Source organism: Pipra filicauda, unplaced genomic scaffold (assembly GCF_003945595.2).
Source record: "Pipra filicauda isolate LSUMZ 115617 unplaced genomic scaffold, ASM394559v2 scaffold486_size446389_pilon, whole genome shotgun sequence".
NCBI classification, from domain to species: domain Eukaryota; kingdom Metazoa; phylum Chordata; class Aves; order Passeriformes; family Pipridae; genus Pipra; species Pipra filicauda.
The window spans coordinates 358,710-378,786 of NW_024104627.1; the positions used below are offsets into that span (position 1 = coordinate 358,710).

The 20,077-nt window shown below is 39.7% G+C and overlaps 1 protein-coding gene across 2 annotated transcripts in view; it reads left to right on the forward strand.

Annotated features, from left to right (window-relative positions):
• The window catches only part of IQGAP1 (IQ motif containing GTPase activating protein 1), a 54,997-nt gene that overhangs the window by 9,967 nt on the left and 24,953 nt on the right, over window positions 1–20,077 (forward strand). For both annotated transcript variants that reach the window (XM_039386454.1, XM_027745376.2), the window contains 12 exons: window positions 6,485–6,641; window positions 7,010–7,087; window positions 8,714–8,790; window positions 10,154–10,221; window positions 11,185–11,298; window positions 11,685–11,863; window positions 12,539–12,629; window positions 13,127–13,290; window positions 14,373–14,457; window positions 15,512–15,675; window positions 16,046–16,206; window positions 16,747–16,871. In XM_039386454.1, coding sequence (XP_039242388.1) covers window positions 6,485–6,641; window positions 7,010–7,087; window positions 8,714–8,790; window positions 10,154–10,221; window positions 11,185–11,298; window positions 11,685–11,863; window positions 12,539–12,629; window positions 13,127–13,290; window positions 14,373–14,457; window positions 15,512–15,675; window positions 16,046–16,206; window positions 16,747–16,871 — 1,463 coding nt within the window. The remainder of the gene's footprint in view (window positions 1–6,484; window positions 6,642–7,009; window positions 7,088–8,713; window positions 8,791–10,153; window positions 10,222–11,184; window positions 11,299–11,684; window positions 11,864–12,538; window positions 12,630–13,126; window positions 13,291–14,372; window positions 14,458–15,511; window positions 15,676–16,045; window positions 16,207–16,746; window positions 16,872–20,077) is intronic.

Below are 20,077 nucleotides of genomic sequence, written 5' to 3' on the forward strand. Positions count from 1 at the left end.
GATCATGAGATTCCTCTTCTTTCAATAAAATGAGTACTATGATTTGTCTAAAAAATACCTGTGATGTTGTCAATACTGAGCGGTGAAAAAACCTTTAAGCCATAGCTTTGTACATTCTTTCTGATGGCTTATGCAGACCCTGGTGGAGGGGGGGAAAGAAGGTGCTGCCCTTTTGGCCACTTTTCCCTCTGCTGTGATGCTGCAATGGCCATGCATCTTTTCCTTGGCAAATGTGTGGGGAATTGCAGTAGAAGGGCTAAATGAATGGGAACAGAAGCGTCTGGATGTGAAGGCACCACAGGCAACAGGTGGAATGACCTGTCTTTAAAAAATGCCCAGATTAGCAGCTGGTCATCCAGACCCCAACTTGTTTGTGTTCAGCACAGTGAACAAATACTGGTAAGTCATGGACGTGGTACGAGGCAGAGATAATCATCACTGTTTGCTACCAAGGGGTATGAAAAGGCCTATCTGTAACCTGTAAGTTCTGCATGTGGTTTCTGACTGAGGAAGTGCCCAGGAGATGTGAGGAGCACTTGCTGACTGGTATCTCTCGCCTTCCATGTCAGGGCAACAGGTCCTGGACCTCCTGATGCTTGTTGTTGGGCCAGGTGTAATGGCCCACTGCTAGATGGACAGCATGAACATCTTTTTCCTGCTTGACTGATTGCAGGACAGACTCTTGGGCACCAAATGCTTTCTGGTGCTTTTGAGTATAAGATTGAGTGAAACCTGGGTTTTTTTTTCCAGTTTTTATGTCAAATACAATCAGCTTCCCCCTTCTGCATGGTCTGTCATATTTTGCTATGCTGTTGATACAAGGGTGTAACTGCATTTCGTGCTTATCTGCCACATTACAGGTTCAATAGATACTGGCTTTAGACCTAGTTGAAGGCAAGAGCATTTCTATTCTGGGGAAGGTGACAAAGATTTAAATTTTGAGTTGATATTGAAACTAAGAATGCCGCTTTTCATAGAGAACTAGAGAATTATAAACCAGTGAACAGTCAGAATGTGTTTTAGGAAACAGATCTTGCTCAATAGAATATTTCAAATTACCATCTGATAGTTTTATGGTAATTACTGGTGTAATTTTAATAGTTTAGGAGGTACCTCACTTAATATGTTATACTGATATCAGCAAAGCCCTGTGCGTTTACAGGTGTGATTTCAGGTTTATCTGCTTTGGAAGACTGTAAGTGACTGATCTTGAACACGATATCCCTTGGTGGTGATCATATTTCCCAGGATGTTGATTGTTACACCCCTGTGAAAGCCTTCCTGTGCTCCTCTCTCCCCCCCCCCCCCCCCCCCCCCGGCCCTCCCCAGGATTTGAATATGATCTTGGAAGAGTGGAATTCTAAATAAGTATTGTTGCTACCTTCCTTTAGGTTGGACACCTGCTGTCTGGAATGTGCTGGTGTCCCTTAGTCTCCTTTTGTGAGCTTTGTTTCTGTAGGATGAGTTCTCAGGCAAAAGATAATATTTGAAATGCTGTGTGTCAGTGCAGGGTACTAGCAAGATGCAGTAAAGACATTGATGTGTTATGCAAATACTGACCCTGAGGGTGAACAAACCTGGTGGGGAGTTAGGGAAAGGGACACAGTTTTCTTTCTGGACGTATTGTTGTTCTGAGTGGAATGCTAGGTATTCTGAAAGTCTTCGCGTGACATAATTTGTCATTTTTGTAATATGAATTGAATGGCAGGTTAGCATTGCTCACTGGCTGGTTTCCAACTTCTGACTGGTGGTTATTCTGTGATTGCTGAAACTCCATTTGACGGAGAGTTCTGACCTCTTCTTGCCTGTTTTCTGCCATCGGCCAGATTCTTGACAAATTTTCCAGTTGCAGCAGCCACATGAAGAAGATGTTATCACAACTTATTACTTGAGAAAGATTATATCATTTACTGTATGTCAGAAATCCTGTGAAACAGTTACTTTCCACCTAAATAAAAGTCCTTTTTTATTTAGGTTCATTATGTTATAGGTCCTTGTTTTTCAAAATGAAGTTGTCCTGGAATTGTGAAACTAGCTAATTAACTGCCAAAACCCAAAGCATGTAAATATTTTTGGGTCTTTACTGCTGCAGTTTTTTATGTGTCGACTTTGGCAGATGAAGAGTAAATTTTCCATTTATTTTCTTATGGACAAAACTTTTGCATCAGCATTATGATATTTGACAGAGTTAGACCATAAAGGTATCCAGTGTTGATTTTCTTGATGCTCCAGGCATTTTGGAAGTGCAAAAAGATTACTGTGTTTCAAATTGTACCCACAGTGTGAGTATGTACATGGAAGTCACATCTTGAAGATTTGTTGGAAGAATGTGATTTTTGGCAAATAGCCTGCCTCTTTCATGCTTATGAGAAGAAAATATGTAACGCAGTCTGACTGTGTAAGTAGAGCACAGGTTTAGGCAGGCTTGTTTTTCTAATTAAAATACACTGGTGCAGTATACAGACAGTGTTACAGAGACTGGAGGCTAACAAGTCATATGAACCTGGAAAGAGAATCAAGCTTTATGCTCCTCCTGCCCACTTCTAGACCTCAATCAGAAGGAAACAGCGTATTCACCCTTCTTGAAGAAGCAGACAATAACCACCACCTTCTGAAATGTAGTTGATAGGGCGACACTAGAAGCAACCAAGAAGTGTTGTGGCACTGATGTGCTTACAAAGAGAAGACAAACGATCCTGTGTGATGATCAAGAACTTTGTGGCCAGTGCTCTCAAACTAGGGGCTCAGAAGTTTATGCGAAGGTTCTGTTTGCAGCTTTCCTGCTAATGAAATCGATGAGGTGTGCAGTAAGCAGAATGTGATGTGGACAACTGATCTTCAGCTAACAGCATTGGTACCAGACCCTGATACTAGTGGTACTGGCTATCCTTCAGCATGATGTGTCGGGGTTACATACTTTATCTTCTTAGAGTTCTTAATTGCTAGAAGTACGGAAAGGACGTGTCTTTGAGGCCAGCACCGTGAAAGTGACCACAGGGTGCAGATGCAGATGGTTGGGCTGCAGTGTCATCTTAGAGTTGAAAAATGTCACTGGGTAGGTCTGTGTGAAAAAGGAAAAGCCATTCTAGTATAATGGAAGGTTAAAAATTTTATTTCTGGCCCTGCAGATAATTAGTTTTTCCTGGAAATTACTGCTACTTAGTAATGACCAAGAAGTGAGCTTTCTTTGTTGGTTGGTAAAGATCACTTTTTTCCAACCGTTAAAGCCTTCTGTGTTTTCTATGCTGTGCTGTTTTCTTTTTGTGCTGGGACATACTGCGTGGCAGTCCTGTCATGTTATGAGCACTGTTCCTTAGAGGTTTTGTCCATTTTTTTTGTCTGCTCTACTATTTTTGTTTATTATATTGGATATTCTTGCAACAAATTCCAGAGAAACGGATTGCTAGTTCTGCCTCCTCAAGCTTATCTGTAATCAGTATGAGAGGAAAAGAATGACGTTTTCTTTCTTTTCCACATCGTTTCCATTGTCTTAGGGTTTGCCACAGTTGACAGTTTCACAAGTGTAAGAGCAAAATGTGTGCCCTGTGATCAAATGTTAAGTTTTTGCTGTGTCTAAACTTCAGTTCTGGTTGAAATTTGCCTGTAATACTGTTGAAACATAGAACACGTTTATGTAACTTGTCACAACACTCAATAATGCTGTATTGGGGGAGAATAAAAACGTTGGTAGCTGAGATGACTGATGTTACTTTTTTCCAGTCCTTGGTAATGGAGCAAGTTTCCTTTAAAAGTTTGAAGATAGCATGAATTGAGAGACTAGCTGCCTGACAGTACGTGATGTTACAGTTTTATTGTCATCTCTTCTAAAGGAAGGCCTAGCTTTAAATTGATAATGATGGTAGTAGCTTCATGTAGGTATTCAAGAATCTTTTTTTAGGAGAGGCATTTTGTAGCAGTAGGACTAACAGATTGGAAAGGTGCAATTAATACTTTATTTGAGCTAGCTTCAGTAAAATTGTAGAATCCAGTGTTACCTATGCAGTCATGTGATGAAACTTGATTGAGGAATTCATTCTGGGTTAAACACTACCTTTTCTGTGCTAGTGAGAGGGAGGGAGTGTAGTGGAAACTGCTGAAGTAGCAGAAAGAATTCCAGGTTTCTCTGAAAAGCTTATCGGTGGCATAGTGTTCTAATGCCTAATGTCTAAAGGGAGTAGAGGTTGTTGCCCTCAACCAGGTTCCCCCCTCATTGAGAAATGCATTCCTCTTGCTCACCTGGAAATTCCACATTTATTTCTGCCTTTTAACAATGACAGGTGTTAATTTTAATACAAGTATGTGGGCTTTTAAATATGAAAGGTACTGAATAATGTTTTCTGCAAACATAGCTTTGTCCTCTGGCCTGGCAAATGGTTAAGCAGTGCTACACCAAGGGGGAGCGTTATTGTATGTAAATTGCTCTAGTTTTATACTTATATTAACACCCATTTAGGAACCTGTTGAAACAGATATGAGTACATTGAGACAGCTTATGTTCTAATTATGGGCTATTTATCTTATCAAAATGCTTAAACAGAACTCACTGTCTCTGTGTCCTTCTGTAAGGCATTAATTTAATGGTTTGGTCACATGTCACTCCTACTTCCATTTGAGGTCTTCTAGTCTGAACAAAGTGGGTGGTGGGTTTTTTTTTTTTTGTTTGTTTTCCCAGTAAGGTGGTTGGGAAGGTACTATGAAAGCTGTTAATATGATTAAGACTCTTCCAGGGTTTGAGTAGCTCTGTGTTCTCTTAGGAGTCTTTGGTTATAATGGTCTGTGATATACCAGTGACAGTGTCTTTTGGGTAATGGTGCGGAATTTTTAAACTTATGTTATACTTTCTCTCTGTCACGTATTCAGTTGCTTATCTGCATTTTTCTAGCACTTCATGTTCAAAAGCAACTAAGTTTTTTGAGAGGAAAGCAGCAGAGGAAAACTACTGGGAAAATAGTAGTTTTCAGAAGAATGAGGGGTTTTTGTAGCTTATATGGAGAAGTTGGCCAGGTGTTCCCAGAACCTTTTTCTTCCTGATAAACGCTACTCCTTCTTGCTTTTTTGGGTCCTGTTTTGGGTTGCAAGCTGCTTTTCTTGGGCTCACACTGCAGTCCGTAATGTAATCATGTCTCCTTTGGGATTTAAAGTGCTTTGTTTTCAAGCAGGATTGTTTACTTGCCTGTGTTTCAGATCAGTCCCAGTGATGTGGACTTATCATCCCCATGAGCCAAATTATTAACTTCATTTATGTTACACTGTCAGCTCTGTTTTATAGTACGGACTGTTGCTGTTCTGGGCCACTATTGTCTTGAAAGCCGCTTTTCTGTGATCTTAATTGATCCAAGGCTCATCTGCCCTGTAAGAGCTTTAGAGTTCAGCTGCAAGTGAGGCATCATCTAAGTAAAAAGCTTTAGAAAGTGGCCTATGGTTGTGCAGCTCCCTTTTTTACAGAACACAGCAGCCAGGGAGCAGGTCATCTTTAGAAGAAACTGTAGCTGAGCTTGCAGTATACAGCCTCCAATAGCTTGTACAGAAGAAATATCAATGTGCGCCTCTGTTTTGAGGACAGTGATTTTTCAAATTATTTGCTGTATTCTTCATTTTTTTCATGAGGATCCGTGACACCATAAATGAGATGGAAGTCAAGAAGATAAAGGAAAATGAGTTGTTATGAGGAGAGGAATGCCTGTTCCATTTTTTTCCCTGTTTTTGAAATGTATAATAGAGTGGGAGAAAATACATAGAAAGATACACTTGATGACAACATCAGCAAACTGAAAGAGTGTAGGTTTAGATTAGATATTAGGAAAAAAATTCTTTACTGTGAGGGGGGTTAGGCACTGGAACAGGTTGCCTAGAGAAGCCCCATCCCTGGAAGTGGTCAAGGCGAGGCTGGGTGGAGCTCTGAGTAATCTAGTCTAAGGGAAGGTGTCCCTGCCTGTGGTAGGGGGTGGAATGAGATGAGCTTTAAGGTCCTGTCCCATCCAAACCGTTCTTTGATTCTGTGAACAGAATCTGTAGGGCTTCTCTGTGACATCAGGTAAAAGAGCTTGAGTAAGTGGCACAAAGTCATGAAATAACTAGGAAATACTTAATGAGAGTAAAGAAATGCTTGTGAGATAAACCTGTACTCATGAGGAAGGTTTAAGGTAGTTAAAAGGACAGGATGGCTGCTATGTCTAGACCAGTACCAACTAAATCATGGGCTGGAGGAGAAACATGAAGATGAGATTGTGTCTTAATTACTTTTGAAACTCTGGCTGATGGACTCCGTACTTCTCATTAATATTTTGTTTGAAGTGTTACTGACTAGCATTTTAATGACACAGATTCTGTGGTAGTGTTATATCCATTTTCAACCCTTATTGTTAAATGAATAGTATGCTTGAGTATGACAGCAGTAGCAGCATGAAGCTTGTTTAGCATGGGGTTGTGTTCACAAATTGGAAATACACTCGTGTGACCAGCTTTGTTGTTGTTGCACTTCCAGATGGATGGAGGCCTGTTTGAATGAGGAGCTGCCTGCCACAACAGAGCTGGAAGAAGGATTGAGAAATGGAGTCTACCTGGCCAAACTTGGAAACTTTTTCTCCCCTAAGGTGGTTTCTGTGAAAAAAATCTATGATAGGGAACAGACTAGATATAAGGTGAGTGCTGTTGACCGTGGATACTTCTTTAGACAGACATCTAAAACAGGAATATGTACACATGGAGGTAGTATGAAAAAATAAGCAGAAAGTTAGTTTATATTAGTCTTACCTTAAAAACTCTGCTTTCACTCTAGAATAATGATTAAGTGAGGGACTAGGCGGACTCTTAGCTTTGTATCTAAGCTTGCACTTAGGTGAAATAATTTGTCGTAACCAGTCAATATAAGTGTGTATAGAAAACTTCTGACTTCTGTAAAAGTGCTGTTTTCACCATCAGTCTTAATGAGCCTCCCTGCTGTTCTTGGCAGCTGTGATATTTTGTTTCTTACTGCTCTCCCTCTTGTTTCTGCCTGTTTTTATTTCAGGCAACTGGTCTCCACTTCCGACACACAGACAATGTAATCCAGTGGCTGAATGCCATGTCTGAGATTGGTCTCCCCAAGGTAACTTCTATGTTGTACATGCAAATAAATAAATAATCTCAGAAAAGCTTTGTGTTCTGTGGAAGCATTTGCTGTTGTACAAAAATCAGCACACTCAATCTAGTTAATTCTAGATTTATGTCCCTGTAGAAACTCTCTCCTAAAACTTGCTGGAAGATTTCATTCTGCTATGTGTGTGAGAACAATTAGGAGTAAAATAATTAATCCTTCTGTACTGTATCCTTATTATTACTAATCTTGCATGACATCTGCATTACATTGTTCTTGCCTTGCATTCTTTTGAACAGTATCTGAGCTACAGTTTGATTGTGGAAGTTTTTTTTTGAAATCTATGCTAAAAATAGGAGCACAACAGAAAATACTATATTCTTCATTTTTTCAGATTTCCCTGTGAAATTTTCATATCAAGTTGAAATGTTCCTGGTGTAGCTTGATCAAATATGAATTGTTGGCTTGACTAGAGAAATGGCTAGATAAACTTCCCTGAGCTAATAAACACAGTTGCCTGAAAATATATATGGAACTGTGGTAGTGTTGGGCTTATAGCCAAGGTTTTTTGTAAGCCATGTTATGCTTAGTCTCACCAAAACCAGCATTGCGCAGTTTAATCTGGTGTATGTTTTCTTTGCATATGTGCTTGAAAATTAAACACTTCATTTTTGGCAAAGTTTCTTAAATAACTTGTGATTAACTGGTTGAGCCTTCATGGGATTTATGATGATCTTACAGAAACGCATTTGGGATTAGGAAATACTGAAATATGCTGTTAGGGTGGTTAGGTGAAAATAAACGAGGAGGAGTTAGAGAGATGTTAAGTGCCAGGTATGAGGTAAGAGTATCAGATGTAAGTGGATTTTGGGTCGAAATAAATGTGTGAGAAGATGTTAAAGAAACTGTGCTGGGGTCCAGTACATTTACAAAAATTACCGTTGCTTTAAGTATTTTCCCATGCAGAAGAGCCAGGGAACTGATGCTGTGGAATTGAGGGTCCTCCAGTTGCTCTTGTCTTTACAGAAAGAGCAATGCTATTTTGTGCTCATAGGCAACAGCAAGGAACCTTCCAATAGCTAGAAAATAATGTATCTTTTCAGTACTTCTGAATTAATTGTGACTTCCAGTATTAACCCCTTTTGTTAAACTTTGAAGACATTTGTGTTTGAGACCGTCTGAAAGCTTTTGGGTCCAGGTAACTGAAAATGTAGTATGCAGAGCACCTCAGTGCTGGTCTACGTTTCCTTTTGAAACTATCTCTTCTCTTGCTTTTCAGTCCCGTTTAATCCAAACAAAATCCTCTTTTCTCTTTTCTGCTGTAATTATTTTTTTCATCTCTTGGCTTTCACCAAAGTCACGACCCAGTATCTTGGTGCACACACAGAAGAAAGGGTCTACCTATTCACATGTGTAGAACTTGGCAGGAAAAGGGGAGCTCTGTTTTGGGTGTGGGTGTTAGAAACAAAAGGCAGGATTGGCACTTCAGGTAGGAGAAACATTGGTCCAGGGCAGAAAAGCTTGAAGAGTTTTGTTTTGTGGGCTGTTTCATTACTGTAGTGCAGAAGAATTGGACTGATATGATTTGGCTATATAGAGTGAATATCATTCAGGCTGCTAACCTTGTTTTGTCTTTAGATATTCTACCCAGAAACTACAGATATCTATGATCGCAAGAACATGCCACGCTGTATCTATTGTATTCATGCACTCAGGTAAGGCATACCTTACCAGACAGAAAATCTGATTGCTTCTGAAATCTTTCTGCAAAGCTGAAAGGTGAGAGGAGAGAGAGCTGAACTGAAGGCTAGATGAGGGCAAATTTTCTAACAGAACAATGTTGCCAGGTGAGAGCAAAGATCCATGAAGCCAGTATTTTGTCTTGGGCAGTGGCTAAATGAGATGCCGAAGGAAAAAGAATCAGTCAAGTATGTTGTGACTTCTACCTTTCCATTCCAGTTCTCACCCTCTCACCCCTCTCAGTTAGAGCTAGACATTCTTTAACCAAGAAGACAGTGAGGCACTGGCGCAGGTTACCAGAGGAGCTGTGGCTGCCTTGTCCCTGAAAGTGTTCAAGGCCAGGTTGGATGGAGTTTGGAGCAACCTGGGATAGTGGAAGGTGTCCCTGCCCATGGCAGGGGGCTGGGTTGGAATTGGATGATCTCTAAGGTCCCTTGCAACCCAAGCCTTTATATGATTCTGTGATCATGCTGAGTTGGCGTGACAGGCAAAAGTAGAGGAGTTGCTTCACTTTTCTCAATCCCATCTGTACTTAGCTGTATGGATTCATCCCTTCTTTGTAACAGTTACGTTTCTTGTGAGGCCTAGGTGAATACATTAACCCCATTTTAATAAGCCAAATCAGTTTAGTGAATACTTCCCCCCTACTCGCTATTGATGAGACCACACCTGCAATCCTGTGTCCAGTTCTGGGCTCCCCAGCATAAGAGGGACAGGAGCATGCTGGAGAGAGTTGAAAGAAGGATCGCTTTCAGGAAAGGCTGGGAGAGTTGGGGCTATTCAGTGTAGATAACAGATGGGGCTGTGGCAATCTCAGTAATGTGTGCAGCTATCTGAAGGGAGGATGCAAAAATGTGAAGCCAGGCTCTTCTCGATGATGTCCCATGACATGACAAGAGGCAGCTGGTACAATCTGAACCACAGAGGAGTTCCTCTCAACATCAGGAAACACTTTGTTTACTATGAGGGTGACCAAGGAGGGGCACAAATTGCCCTGGAATGTTTGGGGGTCTCCACCGCTGGCAATACTCAAAAGCCATCTGGACATGATCCCGGGGAACTTGATCCAACGTGACCTGGTTTGAAAAGGGAGCTCAAACAAGACAAACTTGAGAGTGCCTTTCTGGCCTCAATCATTCTGTAATTCCCTGAAGACTTCAGAGCGGTGGGCCAGTTATGTTCAGCTGAGGGGGGAAGAGGGGAGTCAACTCACCCACTTGATGATTATCAGCTGTTACATTGGCTTACTTGTCCTTGAATCTGTTCTAAAATTGTATCATTGTCAGAACCACACAGAAAAATTACTAGTTCTAATTATTTGCTTATTTTCTTTTCTAGCCTGTACCTTTTCAAACTGGGTCTTGCCCCCCAGATTCAGGATTTATATGGCAAGGTAGACTTCACAGGTAAAAAAAACAAACAAAAAGCCCCCAACACTCCTGTGCTGCCTTTATCTCATACCCTACTAGATCAGTTGTTGAACTGATTGCTACTGTTGATACCCTAAATGCAAATTAAATTAAACATTAATGGCTATGAGGACTTCTTGTAATTTAGGAAGAAGGTTTGATTTGGATGCTTCTGAGCCAGGCAACTATAGCCATCAGTTCACTAATCACTACTTTTGCAAATAACGTCATAACTTTTTTTGTTGTAACAATGTCACTGTTGTAAGATGCTTAAGCCTTGCATCCATCCTCTTGGGAGTTTTCAGTTTTGAACTTGGGTAAACAGTTCTGACCTCCTGTGACAGTTTAAACTAGAGGTGCCATCAGCTGAAGAAGCATTTGCCAGCTGATCGGCTGCAGGAGATGCCAGCACAAAGTCTCATGTTCACATGCCTCTTCAAGGTTTCACTTCCTTAATTTTTGCAAAAGTGCCAAATTCTGTGTCTTGCATTAGTGATGTTCTTGCCTGAGGGCATGCATCAGATTTAAAAGGTATATAAACTTTATTTCCTAGCGTATCTTGGTACCCTCCGTTCACTTTTCTCAGTGTAGTCTCTCTGTGGGGAAAAAGAAAATCCTAAACTACTGCCTGTGCGTTTTCCTGCTGGCAACCACAGTTGAGATACCTCAGAATGGAGTCTGTTTCCAGCTCCTCATGAGAGTCTTGTGCTGTTTTCTAGTGAGAAAGACTACAGAATATTCCCATATGAGTCTCTGGGAAAAAATGTAGATTTTAGGAAAGTGTGCAAAGTGTCTTACTAGTTTTCATTTATTTGTTTCACTTACTGAATGATATTCAGAGTATTATTTAAATGGTAATTGCAGTCTATTGTAGTTATCTTAATTTTTTTTTAGCAGCAAATAGTATAGCAGTGCTAATGTATTTAAGCCTGTGTAACACTGTTTTAATGTATATTTCAGAGGAGGAAATCAGTAATATGAGACTTGAACTGGAGAAGTATGGTATTCAGATGCCTGCCTTCAGCAAGATTGGAGGAATTCTAGCAAATGAGCTTTCTGTGGATGAAGCAGCATGTAAGGAAAGAGTGTTTTCTTTGATTATTCAAATCAGCAGATCAATTAAGTGTTGGTTTTAATGCCCCCTGTTTTAAGTCTTGTACAGTCCTTTTGATAGGCCTTTTGGAAGACTGGGAAGATGTTTTTGTTCTTTCTCTTCTGTATTTTTTTTTCTTCTTTCTGGAACATGATTCAACTACTTAAAGTATCATAACTAGAAAGCAGGCTGCTTTCTGGTTTTTTTCCGGAACACAAAGCCATGATGAAATGAGAGGTACTTTGTTAATTCTTTTGCTTTCCAGTTAGTTTCCAGATAATTCTTCTGCTCTTTTCAAATAAGTTCTCGATTTTTAACAAAGCTGATTTGTTTGGTACTAACTGGCAGACTGTGCCTTGTTTTTCAGTACATGCTGCTGTCATTGCCATTAATGAAGCAATTGACCGTCAGGTTCCAGCTGACACTCTTATGGCAATGAAGAACCCTAATGCCATGCTAATAAATCTCGATGATCAACTGGAATCCACTTACCAAGACACACTCTACAGAGCAAAGCAAGACAAGATGGAGAATGCTAAAAATAGGGTAGCTCAGTTCTTCTTTCAAGCCGTCTATTTGCATGCATTGCTATTTTGTATTGCAGTGTAAAATGGGGGGAATTCACAGAATGTGTGTTACGGTCCTGTATGTATAGTGTTAGGTGGACTTACTCCTGGTGGTATTCTAGTATGTTCCCCAGTAACCTGTCTTCTTATTATAGGAGACAGGCAACAGTTGGCTGTGTTAGTTTGTTTAGCTGTCTGAAATATGGGCCGCATAGATACAGATTTCATTTAATCCTTTTTATGCTGGGGATGCATCCCTCTGTTTTCACACAGTATAGATGTGTTTTCCTGACAAAGAAATGAGCAAAATTGACTGATGCTCTTGGAAGTGAACCGTGTTGTTTTAGAACACTGTATAATGCAAGCCTAGCTCTGTATACTGCTTTCCATGTTCTGGAGCTCTACTGTGTGTTCATATAGAGGCATAACATTGAAATAAGGTGTTTCTGGCCTGTTTGTATCGGAGTTTGACTGTAGTTACTTTAGATGTGTTTACATATAGGGCTTTTTTTTGGAAGCGTAGAGGTAGCCTGTCTGTGACCTATCACAAGCTCTATATAGGTAAATTGTTTTCCTCCCTGACTTTTTCAATTAGAAGATCTGTGAGGGCAACGGGAGCTGTAGAAGCACTGATTAGTTTTTATTTCATCTTCAGATTGCCTCAGAAAGTTCAGATAGAGAGAGAGATGTGTATGAAGAACTTCTGACTCAAGCTGAGATTCAGGGAAACATCAATAAAGTGAACAGTAGGTATCACGTTAAAGTAATAGTCTTAATTAAAATAGTACTTCAAAACGATATCTGTGCTCCTCTTTTTCTGTAATGCTGACCAAATTTAAAGGCAGCTCCCCTGGTTTTGTGGGATACTTTGTTTTTTTTTTTGTTTGGTTGTGTGGTTGGTTTTGGTTTTGGTTTTTTTTGGGAGGGAGAGGGTTTGTTTTTACTCATTATTAGTACATAGTTGTAAGCTTAATTTACTCTGATTTCTGTTACCCTTCCTTTTGGAAATGGATTATCCATGTTGCTGGCCCCTCCAGTTCTTCATCTTGAATAATGCACACTATTTCCAACCATCAGACCGTTTTTCAAGTACTGCTTCGTAATTGACTCTAGAAGTCTTCCATTTGATACCTAGCTTGCTATCTTATCAGGTCTAAGGGTATTTCTTTCTGAGCAGTAGGTTACATAAACCACGGGACTTCCTCATTTCACGTTTCTCTCAAAACTCTTTTACTGTTGCTAGCACATGCAGCCTTATCAAAGATTGACCTAGCTTTGGAACGAGGAGATGCATTAGCACTGTATGAAGCTTTGGCAACACCAGCCCTGGCACTCCGAGGATTGCTACGAGAAAATTGTGACTGGTATTTCAAGCAGTTTTTGAGTGATAGGCAACAGAAACAGGAGGTATGGAAAAGTGTAGATTACCCTGATTCGTTAAGTTTTTGCCTGCCTCTGCCTTTCACTGTACCACTGTGTACTAATCGCTTGCTATATACCTGCATTGCAGTTTAGTGTTGGTTAGAAAAAATTAGTGCTGAGAGATGGAAGCATTCAGTAAGCATATCTGCCATTTAGGTTTTATGTCTGCATGTGAAAGGCCAATATAATGTTTGTATGTGTGTGTATATATAACTAAAATACTTTGACCAAACCTTAAAATACTAACTTGTGTGTGTATAAAACTGTTATAATTAAGGTGTGTCCTCCCTCATTTTACTATTGTCAGTGTCCAAATAATGTGGATATTTGTGTTTTGTAAACACCTATCAGATAAGCATAAGCTACTTTCACTGTGGAGAATATGACCATACACCACTTGTAGGCGTGGCGCTTAGGGACATGACTTAGTGGTGGACTTGGCAGTGTTAGGTGTACAGTTGGACTCAATGATTTTAGGGGTCTTTTCCAACCTAAATGATTTTATGATTCTGCCCAAGTTATTCAAGCCCTCTTGCTCCCTGGTGACTCCGTCTCACGTTCTTTTTGTACTTGTGTGGTACCATATAATCCAAGAAGCATGTATGTATAAGCCAAAGCTGCGTGTTGTCCATTTTGATGTCTTGCTAACTCTTTAGTTGCTCAGAGGTAAAACACAACATTAGTTAACAGGTCTCTTCATGGCAAACTACACAAATTTCACATCAGCATGCAGCTCATGTATGGGGAGTCTTTTCCCACAAAATTATGACCTTTGTTTTAAATATTTTATAATTTTGGAAGCCGGGTCTTGCTTTTAATTGTTATGTTCATGAGACTGCACTTCTAATATAAGAGGGGTCAGGGTGTACACATATGATCTTTCAGCATCTTAATTGAGAATCTGGAGAGTAATTTCTGGCTTCCTAACATATGTGGCATTCTTTGTTTGCAGAAGCTATATTGCATTAGAATATTTTAAGTTAAAGCAGAGTATTTTTATTGAGGTATTTGAAGTGAATAAGGTGACATCATTTCAACCTCATGGTTTATATTTCTTTTTTCTTTAGGCTGGCCTTACAGGTCCTCTGCAGAAGGAAGAGTTGCAGTTGGGAGTGGATGCTGCTAACAGGGCAGCACAACAGTACCAGCAAAGTGAGGATCAGCAGGAATTATAGCAGCAAAGTGACCATGGGTGTGATCAAAAGAATGAGACAGCACAGTATTTGGGTCTATTATGAGTGGTCAATACAAATGTTCTTTAAGTACTTTACAGCTGCTAAGAACATTAGAGAGATGGCTGCCCTAATGATTTGTAGTATCTTTTATCCAGCTGTTACAATGTGGCTGGAGATAACAGCATATAATTTGAAATATAGGAAACATGGAATTTTTGCTTCCACCTTAAATAACCACTTTTTAGAGAATGCTTGCATGAATTTTTGTGCTGCGGATCAGTGAAGAAAATCTGGATTGCTCCAAGAGGTGTGAAAGCTAGATTATGTGCTGACCATTCACATAAATCTTCCTTGATTTGAGCTGCAGAACCTTCAACTTGTTTCTGAATATCAGGATGCAAAGAAAATGCAGATCGTGATGGCTGACTTATTTTTGATTGATGCTTCTGGGACCATGCAGCACTCTGGCTGTGCAGGAGCAATTCAATGTGTGATAGGTAGAAAGGACTCTACTAGAGATTTGAGGAGAGAGGGTTTAGAATACAAGGGGAAAATAGTGAATGCTGAATTAAGTAGCTGGCTGCCTTTGAAGTACCTTACTTGTTCAGCATGGAGGTCTGTGTTTGTTTACCTACTGTGCCATTTGAAGTTAGACAGGGTGTACCCACTATGGAGTGCCTCTTACTGCCTTGATCAGGGTAGATGTGAACAGGAAGAGAAAGTTGGTACTATTCACCCATCCAAAAATCTGCAATGGGGCTTCTTACTATCGCAGTACTGAAATGGTAAAACAGTCCTTTGATAACCAGACAAAAAGGTGAACAAGTGTTAAACGTGAGCGTTGTGTATTTAATTGTCTTCAGTAACAGAAGACTAACCGGGGATTAATGGATCAGAAAGCTTGACTCTTTCTCCACAGTTAGGGGTATTATTCTTTTTCTAGTTAAGTATCTTAGTAGGATGAAAATGCTGTTACTGTGGGGGTCTGAACTGTCTCCCTGCCTTATTCTGTATGCTCTTTGAACTTCTAGAACTGGCAGCAGTAGCCAGAATTAATTCAGCAATTCGAATGGGTGATGCTGAGAAGACTGTGGCAGAAATGATGAATCCAGAGGCCCAGTTACCAGAGGTCTATGCATTTGCTGCAGATCTTTACCAAAGGGAGCTGGCTACCTTACAGCAACAGAGCCCTGAAGTAAGTATCACCTTCTCTTTATTTCTGGAAGTTGGCATGGGTCACCGGGTGTACCTTGTCTGTTCTGTTAAATGCATTCTCTGGAACAAACTTGTCTTGAGTCTTCATGGAACTGCTTTGGTGTTCAGTCTGTTCTGATGTGGCTTAATCCCTAAATCTTGAGTTACTTGGCCCTGTAAGGTTCTGCTTTAATCTCTTACTTGGTGTTCTAGCTTTGTTTACGATACTCACCTTTCTGCTTCATTGTCATAAAAGGTTGTCCCTTTGCTTTGTAACATGTCTGTTTTGACAGCTACTCTGTTGTTTTCTATTTGCGGCAATAGTTTGTATAGGGCACAGAGAATTAATTTGCTGTCCTCTTTGTATGCAGGGTAACCTCACCCATCCAGAACTGTCTGTTGCTGTTGAGATGCTGTCTTCTGTGGCCCTGATTAATAGAGCTTTGGATTCAAGGGATGTGAATACAGTGTGGAAACAACTGAGCAGTCCTGTCACAGGGCTTACAAACATTGAGGATGAGAACTCACAGAGGTGGATATTTCAAGGAATCATATCTGTTCTTGATGTTGCTTATATTCTGTGACTTCATGAATTTTTTTTTCTCTTCTCTTAACATTTTACGTTGTTTCTACATTATTTATTACAGTATTGATTTAATCTCTTGTCTCCTGCATCTTGTTTTTGCAGTTACTGTTTCTTACTGGTCTGAGTTCTGTGCTGTCACTCAATGCTTTCTCATGGATTTCACATGAAAGCCCCATTGTGATACCATTAGGTTGTCACTAATTCTTACGCCAGCCCACTCACTATTTTCTTTGCCCTGGACTGTTATTCAGTGTTTTAGTGCTTTTCTCTGTTTGGCAATTTTGTTTGTTTGAACCTACTTCACATTTGGGCTGAGCATCCTGCACACAGCCTTTCCTCTTTCTCCCCCTTTTCATATTTGTTCTAGTTTCAACCCTCATGTTACCTCTCCCACTTTGTGTACCAATTCTCATGCTGTGTCGTGTGTTCCCTGGCCAGCTTGTTGTGATGTGATGTTTATTGGGTTTGGGTTTTGTTTTTTGACAGATACATCGATGATTTGATGAAGCTGAAGGCTCAAACAAATGCAAAAGGAAATGAATTTATCACGTGGAATGATATCCAGTCATGTGTTGATCATGTGAACAAAGTTGTGCATGAAGAACACGAAAGTAAGTTTTTCTGCTCAATTCATGCTAGACTGATCCTAGCTTATAAGGAGTGCTAAAATTAGGTGCATCTCAATACAAAAAGTTATTGATTGACTTACAGTTATGTCATATGTTAGATGTCTAGAAAGGTCTCTTATTTCCGAACAAGACTTGGTGGTCTGTAATACAAAAGTCTTGATTGCAGGACTGCAGGCAATCAGGAATGTTTGTGGTATTGAAGTCAATATCTCAAAACTGTTTATTAGTCCTTCCAGTGTAAATTTCAACCCTTTTTTGGATTGAAAATGCGTTTTCTGATGTCAGTGTCTAGGATTTGTCTAGAATCTTCTAATTTTGTTTCAGTCCCCCAAATTTAGTGAAAGCTAGTGTTACCAAAATCTCTCAGTTAGTTGTAGCCCATGCTACAACTCGGAGTGCTCAATCCTCCTTCCTAATTTGCTGCGTTCAGTAGAAGATATTTTTCTTGAAGTCTTATTCTCTCTTTGACTGCAACTTTGCCCTGTTCAGATTTTCCTCTTCTTCCTTTTATTCCTTCTTTTGAATGTGCTTTGGCCTTTTTACCTTCGCAGTATTTAGTGGAAGTTCCACAGCCTCAGTCCAAGATCCTCTACTCTTTATCTGTGGCTAATTTGACCTGCATATGCAAGATAAGCTATTCACCTTTTGTCGATTGTCGATGACTTTCAGGTCTGTAATGATACTAGATGCATTTCTATAGTGGACGAGGAGCTTGAGTGAACAACAGAAAGATGAGTTTATTTCCAGGTCTTATTCTCAGTCCTTTAACTCCTGGCTGTATTAACACTACTTCCAAATTACAGCTTCTTTGAACATCAGTATTACAAATACTGCACCAAATAAACAAGTTTTTTCAGTTACTTATATTCAGTGATAAATCAACAGATACCCAAGAAAGTTTATTCTGAAATGCTTTCTGTTCCACAACTACTTATTGTTTTTGCTTAAAACATTTGATACAACTTTTTCAAAGAACATATTATCAGTTTGGTGCCATTCAAATTCTAAGTTCCAGATACTGGGACCTAAATCTCAAGTTAGGGTTGTAATGGGAAATACTGATCTTTTAATAGGTTCGTTACTTTGTTTACTGTTAGTTCCATCAGAACTGTTATAATACTGGTTTTCCATCAGAAGCTGTTATAATACTGGTTTTAACACTATGTATGCCTTCTTGCTGTTAAAACCAGTATTATAAAAGCTGAAATGACTGCTAGCTGACATTCTGACTGGTAAGAGAAGAGTATGCTTGCACAGTTGTTGCCTTTTGATATGAAATATTGGTAAAGTGCAAAAGAAAATCCCCTACTGGAAGATGTGCAAAATCCCTCAGAAGTTACAAGCGTCCAACACAGCTCACTGGTGAGACTCTAGCTCTCTGGGTGTGGGGAGCATTTGAGCTCTCACCAGGAGCATGCTGCCAGAGTTAATCTTTCAGACGTACCGTGTGTGTCGTGCACTGCAATTCGCACTGCCCAGTACTCCATTGCAGGGCTTATTGACCAGAGCATGGACACCTGTTTCTTTGTATTTATGTAAAAGGTGTGATCCAGGAATCACCACTAATGCATTGCGCTCACAGGCATTTGGTCAGTCGCCCTATATTGAAGAGAACAGGAAGAGGTGTAGTGTATACATACATGTACAGTGCCAGGCTGGATGGGGCTTGGAGCAACCTAGTCTAGCAGAACGTGTCCCTGCCCATGGCAGAAGAGCTTGGAACTAGATAATCTCTAATGTCTGTTCTATGCAGCAAGTCCGAGTAGCAAAACTTAAGTACTCATGAAGGAAAGAAATTACTGATGCAAGCTGAAAATTGTGAATGTTAACCTAACTTCTATGCCTCTAGCCCTACATTTTTTAAATTTCTATTTTTCAGTAGTATTTATGTTAATAAATGTCTTTTAGCAGTGATAAAAGACTGGAACTTAGCGTAATTATGAACATTTCAGCAAAACAGAAAATATGAGTAATTCTTTTTTTTCTAATGCAGTATTAGTTGATTTAAAATCCAGAGCAGAGATAAAGGAGTCCTTGAAAATAGCAGACTTAAACAATTCTTAGGTAGATTCTTCTGAGGTTCTGTTTCAGATGGTTTTAATTTTCTATTTTTTTTTTCTCAGTTTCATTGAGGGATCTTAACTTTTGTTGATGACCAGTACTGAAAACCTCTTGGGTATCACTTGTTTTCAAGCCATCTGTGTAATATTTAGCTCAAAGCCTTGCATCGTAAGGCAGGAGAGATTTGTCACAAGTGTGGAGGTGATGCTAAAGTTTATGTTTTGCACTGAGACAAGCAGGTGTCTTCTGCCACTCCTTGTTGTATGCTTGGTGACTTGTGTTTCACCTTGGAAAGCTTATACTCTAGAGAGGGTTAAATTTTAAATTAAAAGCCTCCTGTCTTGGTTAACTTGTTTCCTGCTTCTCCAAATAGACACTAGGTTTCCTGTTTCGGTCACATGAGCAGATTTGTTAAAACCACACAAACAGGGACCCACACTGTGAATGCACACACCGGTGCTGTGTTCATAGTATGTAAGAGATCACGGTGCAGTTCTAATAGTTTATGCAGTCCCAACATCCTGTTCCTTTTAACACTCCTTATGCTGTAAAGAAAGTGCAGAAAATCCTGTAATGAGATAAATTTTTCTTCTGGGCAATTTCTTAATTCCTTGGCCTGTTTCATATATGCCCTTATGCAAAGATACTTTTTATCCCCTCTCTATGAATAAGTTAAATTAGTCTGAGAAGGTCCTTAAGATATATGACCATATATATTTTTCATTTCCACTATGCTTGTAAATAGTGTCAAATTAAAAAATGCTTTCCAGTGAAGAGCTGTAACATATTGCTCTTCCATGGAATATGCCATGTCCACATTAGCAAACTAATCAAAGAGATTTACTACTGAGGTTCTGTGCCCTTTCCTAAGTTATCATATCTGTTTTTTGGTAGGAACCATGCTATCATTTTAGCGATACGGTTCTTGCGATGTCCTCAACATGTATTTTTCTCTGATCTCTACTCCGTCCAGATGTAATCATTTTCCTAAGATGTTCTAGTTTTTGCATAATCTTCTGTTTTGTGAGTCTTTCTTTCGCAGAAGAATCACAAATCTTTGAATACAATAACCGAAGCTGGAAATCCTCACACTGAGTCCTTTCTTTTTTCTAAAAGATCTCTCTGTT